At 41.9% G+C, this 26,480-nt stretch overlaps 1 protein-coding gene across 3 annotated transcripts in view; it reads left to right on the forward strand.

The window, feature by feature from the left end:
- Positions 1-2,329: 2,329 nt before the first annotated feature.
- LOC126094934 (TBC domain-containing protein kinase-like protein) overlaps positions 2,330-26,480 on the forward strand; it is a 69,673-nt gene continuing 45,522 nt past the window's right edge. Inside the window, exons 1-4 of one of the 3 annotated variants that reach the window (XM_049909582.1) lie at positions 2,334-2,425; positions 2,510-2,551; positions 2,649-2,849; positions 8,495-8,741. In XM_049909582.1, coding sequence (XP_049765539.1) covers positions 2,545-2,551; positions 2,649-2,849; positions 8,495-8,741 — 455 coding nt within the window. In that variant the 5' untranslated portion in view covers positions 2,334-2,425; positions 2,510-2,544. Of the gene's footprint in view, positions 2,552-2,645; positions 2,850-8,494; positions 8,742-26,480 lie in introns of all 3 variants that reach the window. The other 2 variants (XM_049909580.1, XM_049909581.1) reach the window with 2 other exon arrangements.

A 26,480-nucleotide genomic window follows, 5' to 3' on the forward strand; every position in this document is an offset into this window, starting at 1 on the left:
AAATTATTAGGTAATCTAATCTCTATAGCTTCCTTGAAGACAGATTCCCAAAAGGAAGAGGTGGATGTTAAAATCTTCACATCACTGTAACTCATGGAATGCCCTGTATCAATACAATGTTCGGCCACAGCTGACTTGTCTGTCTGTAATAAGCATGTGTATCTTCGATTTTTATTTGCGCGGCTGCAAGCCCGAAATTTAATGAACTTTGTCATGTTCCTGTACACTCATTTTGTACTATAATGAAGAAAACAGGTATGTAATTCAAGAGGCGTGTTCTAGATGACCACAGCATGAGTCAATAAGGCATATGAACAACGAACAGGAAAGTGTATAACGCAACTGACAACAAAACATTATTGAGTTGGCAATATACAGAAAGCAGGGGAGCACAGAATCATTCCGCTAGAGCTGGCCTTCGACAACAAGTTCGAAAATTTTCATGCAGTCTGAGAGACCACACCTATCATTTATGTACTAGCAGCAGGTTGTACTCATAGCATCAGGGTTGGCCATTACAGTTAACTACATAAAATTATCACTCATTGCAGTTACAAATTTCTGCCAAAGAGCCTATAGATTTAGCACTCTAAGGTGCTGTAATTGAACACTGGAGTATGGAATACATTGGAATATTCAATATGCAAATTTCAAGAAATCTATTTAAAGACAATAATACATGGCAATCAAAATAATAAAAATTAAAAAAAAAGAACAGGAGTACATGATAGTGAAAATAATAAAAGATCAAAAATTCATGAGGTGACAAGTGTAATTATTTTGGCTATCAAGACAAGTATTTTCTCACTTACTTCAAGTAAAATAGTCCATAAATGAGAGTCTTCCAACGAGAATGGCATTAAATTATTTCTTCCAGAAATGAAATTTATTTATGAGATAACTGAAATTATTTGTGAAATAAAACGCTCACACAATCTGCAAGAGCGGTTTAATTGATCTACAGAGTTTATTAAAGAAGATTGTAAGGAACAAGTAAAATGTTTGCTGGCATAATAATGGGGGTTAGTTTATTTTCTAATCATTATTTATTTATTTATTTCGAGTTCTGTAAATCCATATGAGAATGTATCTCTGGATATAGAACGAATTAAATTTTTACAAATTATTGTTTAGCGCACAAGTACAACGTTCTTATCATATAAATAACAGGAACAGATAAGCTACCATATAACGTTACATATAAGTTATCATATTTGACTTTTGAATAAATACACAGTTATACATACAGAAATATACATACATTTCAGTTTTAAATAACATTATAGATAGACAGAGAATGATGATTAGGTCATAAAGAACACAAAAATAGATTTACGCATACTCAGGAGCTATTTTGCATTTTGGCTGAGAAATTTCTCTATACTATATATAACATTCATCTAGAAGGAACTACATCAGCTTTGCTTTAAACTTGGGTATGTCTCCAACCAGTTCTTTTATTATTGGTGGGAGGGCATTAACAATCTGGGTGACACTGTATAAAAACCCCTCTGCACCATGATATTTGTTTTTAGATCATAATGATTATCAATTTTTCTTCTGGTGTTATAATTATGGTACAAACTATTGGTTTTAAATAAGTAGATATTTTTTTAAACAAAACACATCAGGGAAAAATATATTCAGTAGTTGTTGTAAAGATTTGAAGATCTCAAAACAAATTTCTGCATGAGTGCCTACGATGGAACACTTTTCTTGTTATCAGTTGATTTCTCCAGAATATTACAACATAGGCCATAAGCTGATGGAAATAGCCAAAGTATGCTTTTTTATTGTGGTCATCTCCCTACTGTCTGATATGATTCTCAAGGGAAATGTTGATGAGCTTAACCTTTTGCACAGATCTTGAATGTGGTGGTGCCTCTTAGGTTTGCTGTCTACATGCAGACTAAAGAATTTGGAGGACTCGACTTTAGATTCTATGGCAAGCGATGAAGATACACCACTATCGTAGCTTTGAGTGATATAAAAATAGTAATCGCAATAATATTTCTATCAACTAATACGTATTCACTGTTGAACTACTTTGATTGGACATATTTTCTCACTATATAGTTCCGAAGTACGGCTGTAACTGTAGTACTGGAAGATGCGTTAACATGAAACTTCTATAAATATGGCACTGATATCAGCCGCGTTTAAATGACTTATTTAGCTAATGTGAGGCGTACCTACATACTAGCATGTCAACAATCACTGCATGGGTTATTAGGCATTACCCGAAGGTGAAGATCTCTGACCACTATCGATATGTTGTCAAAGTGGGCGTGCAGCGGGAAGTTTGTTTGGTCTTTGATGTATAGTGGCGCTTTGTTTTGATTTCATCATGTTCCCGATTTCTAGGTTATGTGTAGTGTATACTTTTACAGTTTTTAGTCATCTATTGAGATTGGATTCCTTGGCAGTGGGTGATGTGTTTTAAACAATAGCCACTCGCATGTTCAGTAATTTTATTGTCTTTTATAAACGTTTTTCTCTGTTGTTTAAGACGTTTACTATCATCGGTGACATTTCATATACGCGATGACAGGTGACTTATTTCATCTCTCAGATGTTTAGTTTCCTTATAGGGATTGCTTGATTCCAGTTCTGTAAGGTAAACTAATTTTTCGCAATTTCCGTAGCAGATAAGAAGCATCAAGATGACATTGGAAGCCTCTTTGGAGGCATCACTTTCTTCGCCAGGAGCCATCCTGGCGAAATGTGTGGCAGTAATGGCCTGCCATTGACGCCAAATTCTATAACTATTTATGGAAGAGCACAGTTTCTCAAAACGATCAAACATCCGCATTTGTGCACATACGTGGACATAATAAGAGGAAAACATGGTTAGTTTAATGAGTGGTTTTGGTTCCATTAACTCGTATCACTCACAATACCGTTTCGATGCCCGCATCTCACGGAATTGGAGAGCAATATTTGTGTAACATCAGTTGTGTGTGTATCTTCTAGCAGGCCATAAGTTCTGCGAATTATAATTAGCCATTCTCAACAGGTCTCAGTGAAATCGCATATAACCATGTTTCTAGCATATTGTTTTCCGGTTGTAGCAATTTTAAGAATTTGTGGATAGATCCTTGCCTTTCATATTGTTAGTACTTTAAAGATGAGTGGGGGTGGGAGATGACATGCTGTCAGATGCTTTTGTGTGTTTGTTGTAAGACAACGTATTTTACAGGATGTGATGTACCTAATTTCTCTTCCAGTTGTCACACTGATAAATATTTAGAATTGATTCTATTTATTAGAATCATGTATTGTAGCTCACTGAAACAGGACATTTTTTAGGGCAGACTGGGATATGCTATTGTTAAACCATTGCGTAAACTAGTAGGGGGGGGGGGGGGGGAGATCTGATGCTAATAACTGCTGCTCTGTCCCACTACTGACAGCTTTATTCAAAATTCTTAAAAATAATGTGTCAAGAGTAGCTTCACATATTGTAAAAATTAAGTACTGACAAAATGTCAGTTTGGTTTTCAGAAAGGCTTTTCGGCAGGAAATGCTCAGTATTCTCTTATTGATTAAATATTTTATGTTCTGAATAACTGAACACCACCCATTTGTTTGTTTTTTTGTGATCTCTCAAAGACTTTTGACTGTGTGAATTGTGAAATTCTTCTAGATAAGCATAAATTTTGTAGTGTGAGTGAAACAGCACAAATTGTTTAATTCATATTACTGGAAGTATGCAGAAGGTTCAAATTAGTAGTACAGATAGGCTGCAAAATTCAGCAGTGTCCTCTGAGGAGGTATCAAGAACAGTGCTCCCAGGGTTCAGTGTTTATGTTTCTATTCACCACTTTCATATGGCATCATATTTTTGGGTAATTCATCATTGAGAGAAAGAGTATTCCTTGCATGAAAGCTTGAAATCATAATAATGACTTACCACTGTACATTTGTCAAGGTCCAGAGCTAGTTCTTCTTAGATGATACAGGTGTAGTAATCACACTGAACACACAAGAATTAGCTGAGGAAATTGTAAATAATGTCTTTCACAATATGAGTATTATGTGATTTTTCTGCAAATGGGTTGACTTAATTTTGACAAAATGCAATACATACAATGTTGTACAGTAAATGGTGTAACACTGTTGATAAATATAAGCTTTACACACACACACACACACACACACACACACACACACACAGAGGGAGGGAAAGGGATGTATTATGCTGCCACAAAAATCTTTGGTCATTTGCCAAAGAGCATTAAAAGTTAAAAGTCTGACAGATACCAGCCATTATTTTAAAAAAATGAAAAGAATTTCTACATGACAACTCCTACACAATAGCTGAATTATTAGACATGAAGTAATAATTTTTTTTAAAAAAGTTATGAAAACTTGTTAAACAGACAAGTTCCACATTACCAAATTTCGTATTCATGAGCTATGGAACAAGTATTAATGTAATGTAACGATGAGAATGGGGAGAGACAAACCAGTAATTAGACATATTTTGCATTTTTTTCAACAATGTCACATGAAATAATTTCCTGGTTAACTCATATTTAATAAAGAAAGTGAGTAAGTAGCTTATAAACCTTCTGTAAAAATAATACCTGGTTCTCACCCATGAGCATTTTGTAGAAATCTTGTTGAGTTGGGCATTCTGGCTATTGCTTTACATTATATTTATGCCCTCATGAACTTTGTTGTAATTAATGCACTGTGGTTCAAAAGGAATGATACTGTGTATAATTACAATATCTGAAGGAAAATTGATAATTGCTATTCAACATTACAGTTGTCTTTAGCCCAGAAAGGGGTCCACAGTGCTGCAACAGAAATTTTTTATGAGTTACCTAAGGATATAAAATGTCAAACAAACAGCAAAGTAAAATAATCTGAAAAGAAACTGAAGAAGTTCCTCCTTGACAAAACCTTCTATTCTGTAGAAGCATAGTTACTATTGCAATGTGTAAAAAGTGGTTGCTAGAAATTACCAACTCAGCTCCATATGTTTCTTTAAACAATTACAAATTAATTTGCATTGTGAATGTATAGTGACTTGTTTCACATCATTATGATTTATCATGTAGAGTGATCCATGGAACAGGAAACTAACTTTGTGGTCTTTATGAATGAGGAACAGTTCTTCTTTTGTTAATAGCAGAGTGCTAAATGTGTTGGTACAAAGGGTAGATATTTCCAAAAGACATGGCGTAACTATGGGCAAGGCACCAGTAATTAGTAGAAATACCTAAAATAAGTGTAGAAAAATCAAACAGTTGAAAATAGAGGGTGGAATAGTGACAGTATTATGAAAAAGATAGTTGAGTCACAAATAGGCACTACAAAAAGACTCTCACAATTAAAGTTTTCGGCCATTAAGGCCTTCATCAACAATAATCTATCTATGACCCAGCATATCCCCTAAATGGTGAGTAGCAACTTTCCTTTTACAACACTGTAACATTTCACCCTGGATTTTCCATTGTTTGAAAAGGGTGGTTGCTACTCACCATGTAGCGGAGATGGTGTGTGTGTGTGTGTGTGTGTGTGTGTGTGTGTGTGTGTGTGTGTGTGTGTTTGTCTAATTCTGATGAAGGCCTGTTTGGCCAAAAGCTTTTCTTGATAGTCATTTCGTGTGCCTGTCTGTGACTCAACATCTCTGCTATATGGTGAATGGCAACTGTTCTTCTCATAATATTGTTAAAATAAATGTGGTTGACACAACAGGCAACAGCACTATAAATTTTTAATTTCTTGTTAAAATGCCATTTTCTGAAATCAGCACAGATAAATGAAACAAATAAAGGTATTTTCTTCTATAAGTTGTTTATAATGAAAATGCTTTGGAAGCAGGTGCTGACAGGTATGAATATTAGTGAAAGATCAGATTAATAAGTCATGGTTGCAAAATTCTGAAACTTATCATTCACTCATTCACAGAAGAATGAAAAAAATGCTAGAGATTGATCTCTGGGGAAATGTGTGTGGGTTCCGGGAAAATGTAGGAACATGTAAGAGAATACTCACCTTATGAATGACCTTAAAGATGCATTGAAAGAGAGAGAGGGGGGGGGGGGGGGGGGGAGAGAGAGAGAGAGAGAGAGAGAGAGAGAGAGAGAGAGAGAGAGAGAGAGAGAGCAAAGATACATTTATGTCATATGTATAATTAGAAAAACTTTTGAAAATATTGTCTGGAATAGGCTACACTCTTTCAGATTTTGAAGTTTACAGGTATAAAATACAGGGAGCAAAAGATCATTTCCAACTTGAACAGAAACAAGACTGCACTGCAATTATGAGAGTCAAATGACATGAAAAGGAAACAGTGGTAGAGAAGGCAGGAAGACGGGGTTGTAGACTGTTATCAGTGTTACTCAGTTTGAAGATTAAGCAAACTGTGAAGCTTACCAAGGAGAAATTTAGATAGTGAATTATGGTTCAGAGAGGAGAAATAAAATCTTTTAGGCTCATCGGCAACATAATTCAGTGAGATAGGGGAAAGGACTGGGAAGTGTAATTGAATGGAATGGGTAGGGCCTTGAAAAGAGTTTATAAGTATGAACTAAAGTAAATCATGGGCAAGGGAGTGCAGTCAATGTAAATCAGGTGGTGCTGAGGGACTTGGATTAGAAAATGAGATACCAAAAGTAGGATGAGGGTTTTTTGTTTGGGGAGCAAAATAACTGATGATGCATGAAGTAGGAGGATGTAAAACACAGAATGTCAATAGGCCTAGTTAGAAAAGCATTCTGAAGAACTTTGTTTACTTCAAATTTAATTTTAGTATGAAAAAGTCCTTTATGAAGGTATTTGCTAGAATGTAGTCTTACGTGGAAGTCAATTGAGGAAAAGAATAGAAGCTTTTGAAATACAGTAACACAGAAGAGTGCTGAACATTAGATGGGCAGTAACTAATGAGAAGGTACTGAATTAAATTGGGAAAAAAAGAAATGTATGGTGTAACCTGTTTAAAAGAAGGGATCTCTTCATAGGGCACACACTGAAGTATAAAGGAAATTCAGTTTGGTAATGAAGGGAATCTGGGGAGGGAGGGGGTGAAAATTGTTGAGGGAGACTCAGACTTGAATACAGTAACCAGGCTCAAATAGACATATGTTGCAGTATTTATGCAGAGTTAGAGAGACTTGTGCAGGATTGAATAGTACAGAGAACTGTATCAAGTCACCCTTAAAGAACAAGGGACAGTAGATTGAATTAGACAAAAGAAAATATCATTATATTGACTTGTTGCTGTTCATTAATTGGATCTGGGATGAAAGATTCTGTATTACTTTCAACACGATAAATGCTGTGAACAGATTCATTTAGCAGTTCATATTTAATGCTCTTTAGATTTCATTACAAAGAAGGACCTTCCAGAATTTTGAATTAAAGTGTAAGTTAACAAGGATAAGTGCTTGTCAGAAACTATTGCTATTGCAGGTTAACTGTCATTCATGTTCATTAGCACTAATTTCACTAACCTGTGCTAATCTATGTTGGCATAGAGTTAGGTAGGACTAATATAGGTTACAGTTAGCTAAATAGCTCTCTCTCTTTGAAAGAGTGTGATGGTTTTTCACATCATTCATCTGCTAATACTTGCTTAATATTTGCATGGGGACACTGTTTATTACAAGATAATCAGGTAGTCTAATATGTTTCTAATTTTTTAGTGGTAAAAATCTGTCATTGATATTTAAAGTAAGTTTAGCGGAGCTTAACGTGATTTCAGAGTAGAATCTCTGTCTTAAGGGATTCATGATGTTGGCTAATCTTAGAAGCCCTGTTATTCCATGAAGGTGCAATCACATTTTGTACTTTTAGCTGATCTATTGGGATTGGTCGTTGGGTAAGGTATTGCCTATTCAGGCAAGGGTCTCACCAAGCACAGGAAGTTTCAGAACAGTTGCTCACTTTGATAGGGAGTGGGAGATTCAGTCTTCAGTCACCCACTGAACCTTACCCAAATACTTTAGATATGATGTTAATGCTGATACATGATCCCGCCCCAGCACAGTAGTTGCGATTAGAACACTTTTACGTTCTAATTATTTCTATGCAACTTCCAAATCACCCTGAACCTTTTACATTACCTGTTCTTTTATAATAGTTATGTTGTAATAGTACCCTAAACACTGCTGCATTTGTATCATGCCTCATTGAAACTGTAACACAACAGTGAAAAATGATACTGATATTTTAATTAATATTATTTGTGTATACATTTGTTTGCTGAAAGATAATGTTTATAAGGTTAGGTACTTTGGTTACTAAAAGTTATTCATGTTTCAGTTAGTGAGAGCTATTCACTTAATGTAATGTTAACTTTATTTGCAAGTGGGCTATGCATAAATTAACAGATTATAATTAATCTCATGTGTCAAAGAATAATGTTTAATATATGATTAAATTAAAATTGCAGCAACATTAAATTATGTTTCTAAGAAATTCTTTGTATAGTTACAATTCTGTTTCTCTAACATTGGCATTAATTAATGCTTGTTGACAGAGAGGACAATGGTGGTGTGTCAGTATCATCCCAAACCTTTAAGTGGACAGTTTCTTCCACTTCATGCATTACAGAAATTTACTATGCAAATAGTTGATGCTTTAAATCACCTGAATACTTTGCGAATTGTCCATCGAAGTCTGTGTCCAGAAAACATATTAGTTGATGATAAAGGAGATGTGAAGCTCTTCAATTATGGACTTTATTACATGACTGGAGAAGGAACTGATGTTTCTTTTCCCATAGGGTGAGTAGTGTTACAGAAATTTGAGTCATATGTTGTATAGAACAACGATCGTGTGGCTATTTTATGCCAAACGGTGGTATTTTCTTGGGAAGATGAGTTTGTAAAAGAACTCTGAGATTAATTTTTATCAGCAGGTTTTGTGTGTGTTTTATAGAGGCTGCTACCAATCACAGTTCTTTGTTTATCATGCTAAAATTATTTTCATATTTCAGCATGTGTTGAGATATAACATCAGGCAGAAATGATTAGACAAGATAGATTGCGGGCATGGAGGCTGTGCTCTGAAAATTGAGTTCCCACCTGCAGTTTGTAGAATAAAATTTTAATTCGGAGGATCCAAATGGCATAGGCATTGAAGCAGCTGTAGATTGGAGGGAAGTTGGAGCAGATTGAAAGAAGATTCAATGTCTGCTTCTATATAGCTGTGGTCAGTTGAATTAGTGGTGAAGAAATGTTTCCAAAGAAGGGTTGCTTAAAAGAAAGCAGATGTTCGACGTAAGCCTCCATTTGGACTGAAAGTGAGACCTTACAAAAGGACTGTGACTATCATATATGATATTATGAGAGTAAAGGTTTACAACCAGGTTAGGATTCTGGGGATGTCGCTTGGGAATAGTGTGATTAATGCGATGAGAACTAGGTTGTAACTATTTCAGGAGGTGAAGTGGATTAGCTGTGCAAGTTTTGAGAGCTATGAGAGGTTAAGTGGGGGTAATGAGTTCTTTGGTGGTTAATGATATGCTCAAGTGAGAGTGGGGTATGATGCTGCTGAGAATGTTGTTATAACTCCTTGAGAGCAAGTTTTGCCCACTTGCAGGATTGCTGTAATGCAAAATGAGCAAAACAAGAAAGGAAGGGTAGAGTTTAACACTCGTTGACTGTGGTTTTGCTAAACAGCACACATACTTAGATTATGAAAGGACAAATAGAAAATTGGCCTTGCCTTTCTTAAAGAAATCATCCTGGCATTTACTGGACCAATTAGCGAAATGACGCAAAACCTAAATCAGGATGGCCGAACAGAGATTTGATCTGTTGTTCTCCCACATGCGAGACAACCGTGCTAACTGTTGTGCCACCTTGCTTGATCAAATTGAGCAGACATATATTAGTAAATGACTATTAGTGTGCTCAGTAGAATTAACATTGGTCTATTGTGGTACCCGTCAAAAAAGAAACTGTGGTCAAACAGGGACTCAAAAATGCAAAACAGCAGCAATCAAAAAAATAAATTTGGAGTGTTTAGCAGAGAAGGGATTAAGGTAGTTCAGATAGTGAAGAGGGCTATATGGAAGATGCACTATGCCAAGAGCATCGTACTGATCATACATGAAGATGAGCAGTCAAGAAGCTGTACCCATGAATACTGTGGTGGATGTCTCATTATCTGTGTGTGCGGTATGTTATGTGAATATTCAGATACTTGATGGAGTCTGCAAGTGGGAACTGACATTCATAAAATCCTGTATTTTACTGAATGTTGCTCTTTATATGTAAAACCACGTAGTAATTGTGTTCTGTTGAACATTATGTATATTTAACTGCATGTAAAATTAGGTAACTATGTGGTGTGTGCCAGTGAACTAAAAGGTTGAAATATTAATTCAGAAAGCAACCAAACTCACTTTCAAATTGGGTTACAAATACACAGACTGGCATGAAAAATGCACCACATAATAAATAATGTGTAATTATCTATTCAGTCAAAGTGTGGTAATTTGTTCCACATTTTTGTGTGTGGTATGTTATGTTTGTTGCACCAGCCTTAATTGTTTTTCCCACAAAACCTTAAAAACAGATTTACTGAATATGAGGAATGCTTCTGACTCTTACTGCATTTATTGTTCCACGTTGTATTGTTTCTCTTTCAGTCGTGTGTCTTTAGGATCTTTCTGTGAATATTAAAATCAGATTTCTGGAGCGAGTATTCTCTTAAGCCCTGAATAAACTACATGTGCTTTAGCGGAAGTTGGTTGCAGCATGTTTTATTGTGGAGAAGTGTTGAGAACTACACCTTCCACTGTTTCCAGAACTGTAAGAGTACAGGGACACTGGAAGTTATGCAAGGAAATCAGAGTCAGACCCAAGAAAAGCAGTATTGGCAAGAGATGATCACTTCTTACAACTTCAGTTTCTCTGCAACCATCACACTGCTTCTGTTGAAGCATGAAATCTGCTCCATTAAGTTTTAGGGATTCAACTGAGGGAGAACTATCCATAGAAAACAACAAGAAACCATCTTCAATCCAGATGACATGCTACAAGCCAAGAATCCACCATAAAGTGTTATGCAGCTTGTCTGTGTTTCACCAGGGAATATCATGGCTGGAAAGCACAACAGTGGGAGCAAATGTTGTTCATCAATGCATTGTGATTTAGCCAGTGATCACTTGATGGTAGTACAGAAATGGTCTGGAGAAGGACGGGGAAAAAGTTTTCCCCTTGCATATTCTCACTGAGGACACCTTTTCAGAGTGATTCTCTGATGGTGTGGGCAGGAAGGATATGACTACAGGGACCTATTTGGTCTTCATGGAGGATGGGCACCTTAAATCACGTAAGTATGTGGAGGAAATCTTTTACTCCATTCATTGATGGTTTTACACTAATACAGGGTGTTTCAAAAACGACCGGTATATTTGAAACGGCAATAAAAACTATGCGAGCAGCGATAGAAATGCACCGTTTGTTGCAATATGCTTGGGACAACAGTACATTGTCAGGCGGACAAACTTTCGAAATTACAGTAGTTACAATTTTCAACCACAGATGGCGCTGCAAGTGATGTGAAAGATATAGAAGACAACGCAGTCTGTGGGTGCGCCATTCTGTACGTCGTCTTTCTGCTGTAAGCGTGTGCTGTTCACAACCTGCAAGTGTGCTGTAGACAACATGGTTTATTCCTTAGAACAGAGGATTTTTCTGGTGTTGGAATTCCACCGCCTAGAACACAGTGTTGTTGCAACAAGACGAAGTTTTCAACGGAGGTTTAATGTAACCAAAGGACCGAAAAGCGATACAATAAAGGATCTGTTTGAAAAATTTCAATGGACTGGGAACGTGACGGATGAACGTGCTGGAAAGGTAGGGCGACCGCGTACGGCAACCACAGAGGGCAAAGTGCAGCTAGTGCAGCAGGTGATCCAACAGCGGCCTCGGGTTTCCGTTCGCCGTGTTGCAGCTGCGGTCCAAATGACGCCAACGTCCACGTATCGTCTCATGCGCCAGAGTATACACCTCTATCCATACACAATTCAAACGCGGCAACCCCTCAGCGCCGCTACCATTGCTGCACGAGAGACATTCGCTAACGATATAGTGCACAGGATTTACGACGGCGATATGCATGTGGGCAGCATTTGGTTTACTGACGAAGCTTATTTTTACCTGGACGGCTTCGTCAATAAACAGAACTGGTGCATATGGGGAACCGAAAAGCCCCATGTTGCAGTCCCATCGTCCCTGCATCCTCAAAAAGTACTGGTCTGGGCCGCCATTTCTTCCAAAGGAATCATTGGCCCATTTTTCAGATCCGAAACGATTACTGCATCACGCTATCTGGACATTCTTCGTGAATTTGTGGTGGTACAAACTGCCTTAGACGACACTGCGAACATCTCGTGGTTTATGCAAGATGGTGCCCGGCCACATCGCACGGCCGACGTCTTTAATTTCCTGAATGAATATTTCAATGATTGTGTGATTACTTTGGGCTATCCGAAACATACAGGAGGCGGTGTGGATTGGCCTCCCTATTCGCCAGACATGAACCCCTGTGACTTCTTTCTGTGGGGACACTTGAAAGACTAGGTGTACCGCCAGAATCCAGAAACAATTGAACAGCTGAAGCAGTACATCTCATCTGCATGTGAAGCCATTCCGCCAGACACATTGTCAAAGGTTTCGGGTAATTTCATTCAGAGACTACGCCATATTATTGCTACGCATGGTGGATATGTGGAAAATATCGTACTATAGAGTTTCCCAGACCGCAGCGCCATCTGTTGTTGAAAATTGTAACTACTGTAATTTTGAAAGTTTGTCTGCCTGAAAATGTACTGTTGTCCCAAGCATATTGTAACAAACGGTGTATTTCTATCGCTGCTAATTTGGTTTTTATTGTCGTTTCAAATATACTGGTCATTTTTGAAACACCCTGTACATGCTCATGTGTTGCAAGAATTGTGGGGTCAATGGAAGCATCCAATTCCACTCGTCTGCTTTGACCCATGACATAAGGGTGTTGTGGTGTGTGATATCATTAAGGCAGAGTTTGAGTTGGTTTTGTTTGTAGGTGTCATCTTATTTCGATGTCAGCCATTTTTTTGTTCGTGCGGTGACTTAGAGAAGGAACTGCAGTGCGGTCTTCCTCTGTGAAACAAATTTGGAAAAAGGTGTTTAGTATTTCAGCTTTATGCATGTCATCCTCTGTTTCAATGCCATCATCATCCCAGAGTTTCTGGATATGCTGTTTCGATCCACTTACTGATTTAATGTAAGGCCAGAACTTCCTAGGGTTTTCTGTCAAGTCGGTACATAGAATTTTACTTTCAAATTCACTGAACGCTTCACGCATAGCCCTTCTTAAGCTAACTTTGACATTGTTTAGCTTCTGTTTGTCTGAGAGGTTTTGGCTGCATTTAAACTTGCAGTGAAGCTCTCTTTGCTTTCGCAGTAGTTTCCAAATTTTGTTGTTGAACCACGGTGGGTTTTTCCCATCCCTCACAATTTTACTCGGCGCGTACCTGTCTAAAACTAATTTCATGATTGCCTTGAACTTTTTCCGTAAACACTCAACATTGTCAGTGTCGGAACAGAAATTTTCGTTTTGATCTGTTAGGTAGTCTGAAATCTGCCTCCTGTCCTATTACTCTTGCTAAACAGATAAACCTTCCTCCCTTTTTTTATAATCCTATTTGCTTCCATATTCAGGGATGCTGCAAAGGCCTTATGATCACTGATTCCCTGTTCTGCACTTACAGAGTCGAAAAGTTCAGGTCTGTTTGTTATCAGTAGGTCCAAGATGTTATCTCCACGAGTCGGTTCTCTGTTTAATTGCTCGAGGTAATTTTTGGATAATGCACTCAGTATAATGTCACTCGATGCTCTGTCCCTACCACCCGTCCTAAACATCTGAGTGTCTCAGTCTATATCTGGTAAATTGAAATCCCACCTAAGACTATAACATGCTGAGGAAATTTATGTGAAATGTATTCCAGATTTTCTCTCAGCTGTTCTGCCACTAATGCTGCTGAGTTGGGAGGTCGGTAAAAGGAGCCAATTATTACCCTAGCTCGGTTGTTGAGTATAACCTCCACCCATAATAATTCACAGGAACTATCCACTTCTATTTCATTACAGGATAAACTACTACTAACAGCGACAAACACGCCTCCACCGGTTGCATGCAGTCTATCCTTTCTAAACACCGTTTGTGCCTTTTGTAAACATTTTGGCAGAATTTATCTCTGGCTTCAGCCAGCTTTCTGTACCTATAACTATTTCAGATTCGGTGCTTTGTATCAGTGCTTGAAGTTCTGGTACTTTACCAACGCAGCTTCGACAGTTTACAATTACAATACCGACTGCTGCTTGGTCCCCGCATGTCCTGACTTTGCCCCACACCCTTTGAGGCTGTTGCCCTTTCTGTACTTACCTGAGGCCATCTAACATAAAAAAAACTGCCCAGTCCATGCCACACAACCCCTGCTAGCTGTGTAGCCGTCTGCTGTGTGTAGTGGACTCCTGACCTATCCAGCGGAACCCAAAACCCCACCACCCTATGGCGCAAGTCGAGTAATGACCGATTACAATTTTTGTAGTTTTATATGTAGGTATTGGTGTTTTGGTATCATCAACTGTGGTCAAGGGAAATGTCTGATTCCAATTGCCATAGTTTTTGCTGCTTGCATTGGTGTTTTGGTATCATCAGCTGCGGTTGGCCTATATAGGTCAAGGGAAGTGTCAGATTACTGTAGATTTTGTCATTATTTTTTGTGTGTTTTGGGATCATGGTGTGTTTTTTACTGTTATATTTAGCTTGTCCCCTCCCTAAAACCCCCAATTTGTGGCAGTTGTCCCGTTAGTTTGATTATATTTTTAGAGGGAGATGTTACTGTGGTGTCACCGCCAGACACCACACTTGCTAGGTGGTAGCTTTTAAATCGGCCGCGGTCCGCTAGTATACGACGGACCCGCGTGTCGCCACTGTCAGTAATTGCAGACCGAGCGCCGCCACACGGCAGGTCTAGAGACAGATCCTATCACTCGTCCCAGTTGTACAGCCGACTTTGCAAGGAACGGTTCACTGACAACTACGCTCTCATTTGCCGAGACGATAGTTAGCATAGCCTTCAGCTACTTTTGCTACGACCTAGCAAGGTGCCGTATTCCATTGATATTGAGATTCTATTAATGTATCATCAAGAGCGATGTTCTACAAATGTGGATTAAAGTTAAGTATTCCAGAAGCTACGTACTTTTCTTCATAGCATTCATTACGTATCCTGTTTCAGACCTCACGCCAGCCTGCGTGAGTTTAAGCGCGTGCCTTTCGGCTTCCTCTCATTGTGTCTAGGCTGTCTTGTCTAGACACAACAGTTACTGTTTTATATATAAGTATTTTTGTGTATTTTGCTATGTGTATGTAGTGACATCATAGGCACCATATTTGAGATGCTTAGAATAGCCATTTCCGCCATATTGATGACGTCATGGGTCAAAGCATACGGATGGAATCGGACACGTCCATAATCCCGAATTTCCCCACAGGAGGTCCACAAATCTTCTGTGGATTCGTGCATAGCGAGCACGGGACCCCGAGCTAATGTGGCCCTCCTTCCTTTCCGGGCTGCATACCTTCCTTTTCTGCATCCTTCCCCAACCCCCATCTTCACCTCCCCCTCACCTCCCCCTCACCTCCACCTCTTTCCCTCCCTTTCTCCCCCTCTGGGAGTATGTTTTGTGCCTACATCCGGAGACAGGTGCTTGAACAGGTACCATAGTCTCTCTTCTTCGCTTTCTCTGTTTGCAAGTCTTTGTCCTTCCTTTGTCCTTCTCTTTTCATTACCTCTTCTCTTTACCCTTTTCTCCGCTGCGGCGTTTGAGACCTCTCTTCTTTCCTTTCCCTTTCTTTGTTTTTCCCTTTCTCTTTTTTCCTCCCTGTGCGTGTCTGAAGGCCGACCCACGCATTCCCACGTGTAGCCGGTGATGGAGTAACGCGTAATTCCCCGCCCCGGGTAGACAGGTAGGACACGTACGTACCCCCTGGTACCAGCCAGGCCCAGGGAGGGGTGATTACCCAAGCTGATACCTTCCGAAAGTGCCGATTGGTCCCTCCATCCGTTTCTCGGGAGGTGTGACCTGAGGTGTGAACAATCACCTAAGGCGGGAGTGCCCTCAGAGAGGGCTCCCACAAGGAAGGAGCATGCCATCGTAGATGCCGGTAATCATGGGGGATACTTCTGCAATGGTTTCTTCATCATCTACTATGTCTGCTCACAAGCATAAGTTCAATGAGTCTCAGCCACAGACAGTTCTTCCATCGTTGCCACAGTTCCTTGTTGTTTCTCGGTCTGATGAAGGTCAAGACTTCTCCACGGTCAATCCTTTCATTATTCCGAAAGGTGTCGACGCAGTTGCAGGTCCTGTAAAGTCTTGTTCCCGATTACAAAATGGCACCTTGTTGTCAGAAACAGTCAGTGCCCTCCAGGCACAAAAATTGCCGCGTACGTGGTGTGTACATAGTTCCGCATGGTCAGCACGTACACAACTTTCCCACTAGAGCGCACCCCGCTAAGCACAACAGCGCAGGCGCAGCACTCGTCCGTCTCCGCACTACGAGATGGCGCTGCCTTAGAGGCAGACCAAATTCTGCTTCCGCCGATCCGCATATTAATATGCAATGCAGCCAATGATATTGCTGCTAACGTAGAATCTTTTCTCTTCGCGGATCACACTCGCGCAGTGATACCTGAACGCGCGAGGTATTATTATGAGTGTTCAGACCTCCGATTACTCAGTCTGCATTTGTCTGCACCAGTCTGCATTTGTATGCACCAGTCTGCATTTGCCTGCACAAGTCTGTACCAGTCTGCATTAGTCTGTACCAGTCTATAGTCAAGTTTCAGTCTGTGCCTAATAAGATTACCATATTCCTGTACGTAGCCATGAAGATGAATGTATAGACACTTTGTCAAGTATCAGAGACATGTGAGAATAAGATTAACTTATCAAGACCAAAGGAACTACAGATTGACAATTGTAAATAGCATCCAGAATCAAGTTACGTAATGTTTATGCTTGTTATTATTTTAATAAATTTGTGTGAAAATTAATCAAGTTCTGTTTAAAGTTGGTCACCGTCAATTTGCTACTCTAAGTGTGCAAGTGGCATTTCTATCGTCTGACCTAATGGCAGAAGATAAACACGCCACGATAAGACCACGAGACGTATTGCTGACACTCGCCTACTTCATGAGAGTGACAAGTCAAATAATCTGATGGTGTGTGTACCAAAGGTCTTACAGTACGCACCCATACGTCACTCCTACACACCTTTCCTGTCCAGGTGGAAGTGTACCACACTTTAAATTCATCACGTGGGGTCGTTTATATACACTCCCTCGACGGATTATCTGATGAGGAAATTCAAAGCTACCTGTCTGACCAGGGCGTCACGGCTGTTCACAGATTCGTGAAAAGGGTTGACATGAACATCGTTCCAACCCGTACTGTTTTCTTGACATTTGACAGAGTTCAACTCCCATCGAACATAAAAGCGGGCTATGAGATAATTTCCGTTCGCCCTTACATCCCAAACACTACGCGTTGCTATCAGTGTCAGCGGTTCAATCATACCAGCCACTCCTGTTCCAATCCGGCCAAATGCGTTACGTGTGGCAAGGATGCCCATGAGGGTGCTTGTCCACCTCCATCCCCTCGTTGCATCAACTGTATGGATGACCACGCTACTTCCTCTAGAGATTGCCCCATTTTTAAAGACGAACTGCTCATTCAGGAAATCAGGGTGAAGGGAAAGGTGTCGACCTTTGCTGCTCGAAAGTTATTCGCCAGTCGAAAGACCACAGTGCCTCACACAGGTAAATACAGCACTGTCTTTGCCTCTCCTTGGCCAACAAAGGAGGCAGCCTCTCAGACTTGTGATCTCACCTTTAGTGCCACAGTCGTCAGATCGGCCAGCGCAAAGATCGCCCATTCAACCTCCCCACTCTAACCTGCTCACTCTATGGCTCACCCTTCATAGGGTTCTGCTAAATCTTGAGCCCCAAAATCAGACACCCGGACTTCCAAAAAAGAGCCTACTCGTGAAGATTTTTTACATACACCAACTTCACAACCATCGGTTCCTCCTTCATCTCAATGTTCTGTTTCCAAAAAGGCTAATAAGAAACCTAGTTCCTCTCCTTCTCCGCCACAGCGTGTCTCATCTACAGCACTGCCTGGTGGTAAACACCTTCTGTGTCGCTGAGGCGCACTGCTGGTGGCCGATCAACCGGCCGATTGCTGGTGGCAGGAGCTGCTCCTGAACAATCTATGGATCAGGTTATTCTGCCTTTGGCTGAATGCCATTCCATGCTGTCGCTCGCAAGCTCTGAGCAGTCGTTGAGTTAGTCACATTCTTCCATTTTCTGTCCACCCTATGTCCATTATCCATTGGAATATCCGCAGCATTCAAGCCAATGGGGATGAATTGTCGATCCTCTTACGATCCTACTCGCCAGTCATCATCTGTCTTCAGGAAACAAAGCTGCATCCCCACGATCACTTTGTTTTCCCCCATTTTCAGCCAGTCCGATTTGATCTCCCCTCTGTTGAAGGCACTCCAGCACATGGAGGACACATGATTCTTCTCCATGATACTCTCCATTATCACCCAATCCCCTTAAACACTTCTTTCCAAGCTGTCGCTGTCCGTCTTTCCCTTTCTGGATACACCTTCTCTCTTTGTACTGTCTACATTCCATCGTCCACACCAATGGCACAAGCTGATCTCCTTCATCTTCTTGGTCAGTTTCCGCCCCCCTATTTGCTGGTTGGGGACTTCAATGCCCACCACCCATTTTGGGGATCTCTGCATCCTTGTCCGGGCAGCTCACTATTGATAGACGTCTTCCACCAAGCGGATCTTGTTTGCCTCAAAACTGGGGACCCTACGTTTTTGTCTGCCTCCGTGACAAATTTCTCTCATTTGGACCTTTCAGTTGGTACTGTTTTGCTAGCTCGGCACTTCGAATGGTTCGCTCTCACTGATACACACTCGAGTGACCACTTTCCATGTGTCCTTCGATTGCAGCCACAACTGCCATATATGCGCCTGAGACGCTGGAAGTTTGCCCTAGCCATTTGGACACTTTTTTCATCTCTAGTGACATTCGATGACCATCACTTTCCTAGCGTCGACGATGAGGTCACTCATATTACAGAAGTTATTCTTACAGCCGCGGAACGTTCAATACATCGCACCTCCGAATTGCCCCAGCGCCCCCCAATTCCTTGGTGGAACGAGGCGTGCCATGACGCAATACGTGAGCGGCGACGTGCTCTTCTTGTTTTCAGACACCATCCTACTTTGGCCAACTGCTATAAGCAGTTCCATGCGCGATGCCATCACGTCATCTGCAATAGCGAGAAGGCAAGCTGGGACTTCTTTACTAGCTCATTTAACACCTTCACTCCCTCCTCAGAAGTTTGGAGTCGGATTCGGCAGTTATCTGGAGCACCTAGCTTCTGCCCGGTCTCTGGGCTCACTGTCGCGCATGATAAATTGGTGGACCCCGTCGCAATTTCTAACTCATCGGGTCAACACTTTGCTGAGATTTTGAGCTCTTCAAATTACCCACCAGCGTTTCTCCCAAAGAAACGTGCAGCAGAAGTGCAACCTCTTGCCTTCTCCTCTCAAAATCGCGAAATCTACAATACTGTTTTCTCCGCGGGAACTCCAACATGCACTCTCTTCTTCTCGCTCTTCCACCCCAGGACCGGATGGTATCCACATACAAATGTTGCTGCATTTATCATACCATAGTCTGCGTTACCTCCTCTGCCTTTATAATCGAATTTGGACCGACAGTACTTTTCCCAGATGATGGCGGGAAGCTATCGTCGTTCCTGTTCCGAAACCTGGAAAGGACAAACATCTCCCCTCTAGCTATCGCCCCATTTCTCTCACGAGTAGTGTATGTAAGGTTTTGGAGCGTATGGTGACTTGCCGTTTAGCCTGGTGGCTGCAATCCCGCAGTCTTTTAACACCTGCCCAATGTGGTTTCCGAAAGCATCGTTCTGCAGTTGACCATCTTGTTGCTTTCTCCACTTATATCATGAACTATTTTCTCTGGAAACGACAAACAGTAGCGATATTTTTTGATCTGGAGAGAGCATACGATACCTATTGGAGGACAGGCATCCTCCACAAAGTGTTCTCTTGGGGCTTTCGATGTCGGCTCCCCCTTTTTCTTTGTGAATTTATGGCAGAGCGCACATTCAAAGTGCGGGTGAACACTCTCCCGTACCTTTTCCCAAGAAAACGGGGTACCCCAGGGCTCCGTGCTAAGTATTTTACTGTTTGACATTGCCATAAATCCAATTACGGATTGTCTCCTTCCTGATGTCTCGGGCTCCCTCTTTGTGGACGATTTTGCAATCTATTATAGCTCTCAACGGACCAGCCTTCTTGAACGACGTCTTCAAGGATGTTTTGAACGCCTCCACTCTTGGAGCATCGAAACCGGCTTCCGCTTTTCTCCCAGCAAGACCGTTTGTGTTAATTTTTGGTGTCGTACGGAGTTTCTTTCGCCTTCCTTACATCTAGTCCCTGTCAACCTTCCGTTCGCGGACGTCACTAATTTCTTGGGTCTTCTGTTTGACAGAAAGTTGTGCTGGTCCTCCCACGTTTCCTATCTTTTGGCTCTCTGTCTGCGATCCCTCAACACCCTCCGTGTCCCGAATGGCACCTTCTGGGGAGCAGACCGAGTGGTCGTTCTCCGCCTGTATCGCGCCTTAGTGCACTCAAAATTGGACTATGGAAGCATAGTTTACTCCTCTGCTCGGCCGTCCATTCTTCGGTGTCTTGACTCTGTCCATCACCGTAGATTACGTTTAGCATCTGGAGCTTTTTACACCAGCCCTGTGGATAGCCTTTATGCTGAGACTGCTGAACCTCTGCTGTCCAGTCAGCGAGCTGTCCTTCTGAGTCTGTCTTCCATGCCTGCAAATCCGGCCCATGACATTTTTTTTGACGCCTCCTTGGATTTAGGGTATGCTGTCCACCCTTCCTCCCTTCCTCCGCTTCCGTCAACTGCTCCATTCTCTTTCCTTCCACTTCTTCTTGACAACTTGGAGTACAGCACCGTCTTGGCTCCGGCCCTGGACCTGCCTGCTCCGTGACCTTTGTCTGTTTCCCAAGGATGGGTACCCCTTCTCTTGTTTATCATCGGGCATTTGCTGCTCTATGCGCACAAATGAAGGATGCCACATTTATTTACACTGATGGCTCAAAAACATTGTTTGGTGTTGGGAGTGCCTATATTGTTGGCAACACCTCAAATCAATTTCGTCTTCCCGACCAGTGTTTGGTTTATACTGCGGAGCTTTACGCTGTTCTCCAGGCTGTCCAGTACATCCGTCGCCATCTGCCAATACAGTATGTTATCTGCTCAGACTTTCTCAGCTCTCTCCTGTCCACCCTCTTGTCCACCGAATTCAGGACTGCCTCCACTTGCTCCACTTGGGGGGTGTCTCTGTGGCGTTCCTCTGGATCCCAGGACATGTTGGTATCTGTGGAAATGAGGGGGCCGATATAGCGGCCAAGGCTGTAGTCTCTCTTCTTCGGCCAGCTATTTGCATGATTCCCTTCGCTGATCCACGGAGTGTTTTATGTCGTCGTGTTGCTCTTTTATGGCACGCACATTGGTCAACACTTCCCAATAATAAATTGCGGGACGTGAAAGCTCTTCCTTGTGCTTGGTCCTCCTCCTCCTCCTCCTCCTCCTCCTCCTCCTCCTCCTCCCGTACTCGTCGTCGGGAGGAGGTAATTTTAACTAGACTCTGGATAGGGCACTGTCTTTTTAGCCATCAACATCTTTTAAGTGGCTATCCTCCCCCACTCTGTCCCCACTGCTCTCAACTGTGGACGGTGAGACACCTTTTACTTGAGTGCCCCTATTTTACTCCGTTACGCGCCCGTCTACAGCTGTCGCCTGATATATCTTCCATTGTAGCAGATGACACGCGATCAGCCGATCGCATTCTCGAGTTCATTAGTGCCAGTGAGATGACGTCAGTAATTTGAAGCTCTTTTTGGGGACAAACAAACCCCCTTCTATAGTGGTTTTTTAAGCTTTCCTTCTGTTTTTGGTTTCCCCACTTTTTTGAGTTTTGCTCCTATTGCTGCTGGTTTCCAGTTTCGTTTTTTTAGCTTTTCCTAAGCCACAGATCATGTGCTAATGACCGTAGCAGTTTTGCGCCCTAAAGCCATAACAAAAGAAATCCCGAATTGTGCAAGAGCTGTTGGGTGAAGTGAAGATTTGTACTATGTCCTGTTGAACATGTATGGAAACAGATGGAGAGAAGGGCACGTCAGCAGTATTTAGAGGCCCTACTGGACCTTTGGGAGACCCTCCCGGAAGAATTAGGAGATTCATCTAGAGGACATTGTAGCATTAATCAGGAACATACGTGAAAGGTTGGGTGCCATGATTGGTGCAAGAGGAGACAATATACACTTTCGAAGATGCAGGGAGATCTTCAAAGTGGTGCATTACCTTCATGAGCTTCCTCAAAATTTGCTTGAAGTGTGAAGCCATTTGTTTTACTTCCACATCTCTGGCTTAATTCATTTATAAGCAGCCTTTTTTATTGTTAGACACTTAGATGGTGTTGTACAACAGTAATTTATTGTGAAAATAGATTAGTCTCTTAAAAGTGACTGGAATTTAAAATAAGAAATTCAGAATAGAAATTCTAAATGATTAACGGAAAATCTCATATAAAGATGTGCAACAAATACCAACAGAGAGATAGAGTGGCTGGCCAGTACTTACCTCAGCTCAGTACAGCCGATAGATACACATAAAACAGAACCGAAAATTACATTCCTAGCTTTTGGAACAAATGTTCCTTCATCAGGGAGGAGAGAGGGGAAAGAAAGGGAAGAAGGGAAAGGAGATTCAGTTACTCACAACCCAGGCTATGAAGCAACAGGGAAAGGAAAATAGGGAGGGTAGCAAGGATGGAAGCATGGTTGTCAGAGGGAAGCCAAAGATATTCTACTGTAAGTACTGTGCCAGCTTCAAACCAAAGAGGATGCATACAGAAGTAAAGAGGTATATAGTATAAAGATAAACACAACTATGTAGGGTGAAAAGATGTGTGAATGGTTAAAGAGAAAAGGGAAAGAGGAGAAGACTGAAGAGTAAATGGGAGTGAGGTTGTTTAATGTAGGTTCAGTCCAGGGGGATGGCGGGATGCCCCATGCATCCCCCCACAACCACCTACTCCAGCCCCGCTACTGGTAAAACATACACAATTCAAGGCAGGGCCACGTGTGAAACTACACATGTCATTTATCAACTGACATGTCTGCACTGCACAGCCTTTTACATCGGCATGACAACAACTAAACTGGCTGAGCGCATGAACAGACACAGACGAACTGTCCGCCTAGGAGATGCCCAATACCCAGTAGCGGAGCATGCCCTCCAGCATAATTCTAGGGACCTAGGAACCTGCTACACCGTATGTGCCATTTGGGTTCTCCCACCCAACACCAGTCCCTCTGAACTGCGGAGATGGGAACTTGCACTCCAACACATCCTTTCATCCCGCCATCCCCCTGGACTGAACCTACGTTAAACAACCTCACTCCCATTTACTCTTCAGTCTTCTCCTCTTTCCCTTTCCTCTTTAACCATTCACGCATCTTTTCATCCTACATAGTTGTGTTTATCTTTATACTATATACCTCTTTACTTCTGTATGCATCCTCTTTGGTTTGAAGCTGGCACAGTACTTACAGTAGAATATCTTTGGCTTCCCTCTGACAACCATGCTTCCATCCTTGCTACCTTCCCTATTTTCCTTTCCCTGTTGCTTCATAGCCTGGGTTGTGAGTAACTGAATCTCCTTTCCCTTCTTCCCTTTCTTTCCCCTCTCTCCTCCCTGATGAAGGAACATTTGTTCCGAAAGCTAGGAATGTAATTTTCGGTTCTGTTTTATGTGTATCTATCGGCTGTACTGAGCTGAGGTAAGTACTGGCCAGCCACTCTATCTCTCTGTTGGTATTTGTTGCACATCTTTATATGAGATTTTCCGTTAATCATTTAGATTACCTATATGGTCCACATTCTTCATTGTTTTGTCCCTTTTGTTAGCTATCACTTACATCTGTCATCTTAACACTTTCTCTTCTTCAGTGTTTTATATATACATAAATAAATATTTTCGTCACCAACTGTGCTGGTTTCATCTTCGTCCTATTATCTTGTTCCGTTTATAGTCCTCTTCTCTTTTTTATTTATTGATTTATTTATTCAACATTCCATAGTTTTAACGTTCGTTATTCGCTGTTTCCCAGCCAACAATCACTGCCAACAATCTCTTCCACACCTACCAGTATCATCCATTTCCGTCGATTTCTTGTTGCTGGCGATATTTTTGTGCCATTGGCTATCTTTCTCTGCCACAAAAAAATTTTTTGGGACATTTCTGCGCCATCGGCGATCTTTTTTGCGGCACGCGCGATCTTTTTTGCGGCACGCGCGATCTCTGTTTTTGAGCAACGTGTGTTCTTTACCCCTGATCTGGACATACTTGCTTGGTCTGGTCAACTTTTTCCGTATTTTTCTTATTTAGTGGTCTTCCTTTGGTATTGAACATTACCAACACAATTTCTTTCTTTCTCGTCCTTCCCTCCCCGTTTTATTCCTTCTTATGATTACTATTTCAACTTTAGTTATTTAATTTCCCTACCCACCAGTTACCCACTATGTACCCTAATCCTATACCACATTATTTACATTCATTCCGGAAACATGCATTCACCGTAGCCAAACTGCAATCCCACATACTTTTCCTCCGGTCCTGCTTAACCTTTGGAATTATCCCTAAAGGGCTTACCTTAAAAGTTCCCATCTCCGGGTGCAATTCCTCCTTCCACCAGTCTCTCCTGGACTTCCAGAACCTTCAATCCTTAGCCCTTACCCAACTTGTCCTGAATCTCTACACTACTTCAAGTAACCACCACTCCCAACAGCTCCTATCTCTCTTCAAAGTCCTTCGCCTCTCAAACCCTTGCTTGGAGAACACACTCAGAAACATCATCCTAGAAGCCAGCTGCAAACTTGAGTTCCATGCCACACACCACCTGAAAAAACTATCCACAGTGCTAGTGCAACACCTAAGAAGTGGGGTCCCTCTCCCTATCCCTCACAAACACCAACCACAACAGAACCTTCAACAAACCCCCCTCATAGCCAACAAACCTAGCCTAGCCACCCTACTCAATCTCCCCATCCCAGCACATACCCCACACAGACCAAATCTCAATTATAACCACAGTCAAATGTCACATATCACTAGTCCCAATTCAGTCCTAAACCTCTCATCCAGATCCCTCTCTCCTCCAGAGACATCTGTTCTATCAAAAGGCTTAACCTTTAGCCCCACGCCTAAATTCAACCACACTGGCCTGGTTAAAGATCTTCTCTCATTCACCCGGAACCTGAACTGGAAATATCACTTCACTACCCAAACACAGCCCCCAAATACTAGACCCAGTGTTGAACCCTGTCTAGAACAGTTCCGACTGCCTTCCCAAAGGGATCCTCCTCCCCTCCCCCAAAACCATCCCTTGCAGACATTTCAGGAATTCCTCACATCCAGTGTTGCCTCCCAGTCCTTCTTGAAGAACATCCCGACAACCCCCAACATCACCCCAGCTGAATCCCGTGCCATTAAGGAGCTGAAAATAGACCACTCTATTGTCATCCTCCCAGCGGATAAAGGCTCCGCAACTGTCGTACTTGACCGTGTGGAGTATGTGGCAGAAGGACTGCGTCAACTCTCCGACACCTCAACCTACAAAGCTGTTACCCAGGATCCCATTCCCTCCATCCAGACTGAGCTGCAAAAAATCCTAAAAATCCAAGGTCCCTCACAAGGCCTCACAACGGCTTCCATAGACTTACTCATTCCACCTGAGCCACGTACCCCTACCTTCTACCTACTACCCAAAATCCACAAAGAGAACCATCCTGGCCGTCCCATTGTAGCAGGCTTCAAAGCCCCAACCGAACGTATCTCAGCTCTGGTAGACCAGCACCTCCAACCTATCACCCGCAGACTCCCATCCTACATCAAAGACACAAACCACTTCCTAGAACGCCTCAAATCCATTCCCACTCCTCTCCCACCTGAAACCTTTCTTGTCACCATAGATGCTACATCCCTTTACACAAACATCCCACATACCCATGGTCTCTCTGCCCTTGAGCACTACCTCTCCCAACGCCCACCCGAAGATCTTCCAAAAACCTCGTTCCTTATCACACTTACCAACTTCATCCTCACCCATAACTACTTCACTTTTGAAGGCCAGACCTACAAACAAATCAGGGGAACGGCCATGGGAACCAGGATGGCTCCGTCCTATGCCAACCTCTTCATGGGCCGCATGGAGGAGGCTTTCCTGAAGACCCAACAGCTGCTTCCCCTGGCCTGGTA

Source organism: Schistocerca cancellata, chromosome 8 (assembly GCF_023864275.1).
Source record: "Schistocerca cancellata isolate TAMUIC-IGC-003103 chromosome 8, iqSchCanc2.1, whole genome shotgun sequence".
Taxonomy (NCBI): domain Eukaryota; kingdom Metazoa; phylum Arthropoda; class Insecta; order Orthoptera; family Acrididae; genus Schistocerca; species Schistocerca cancellata.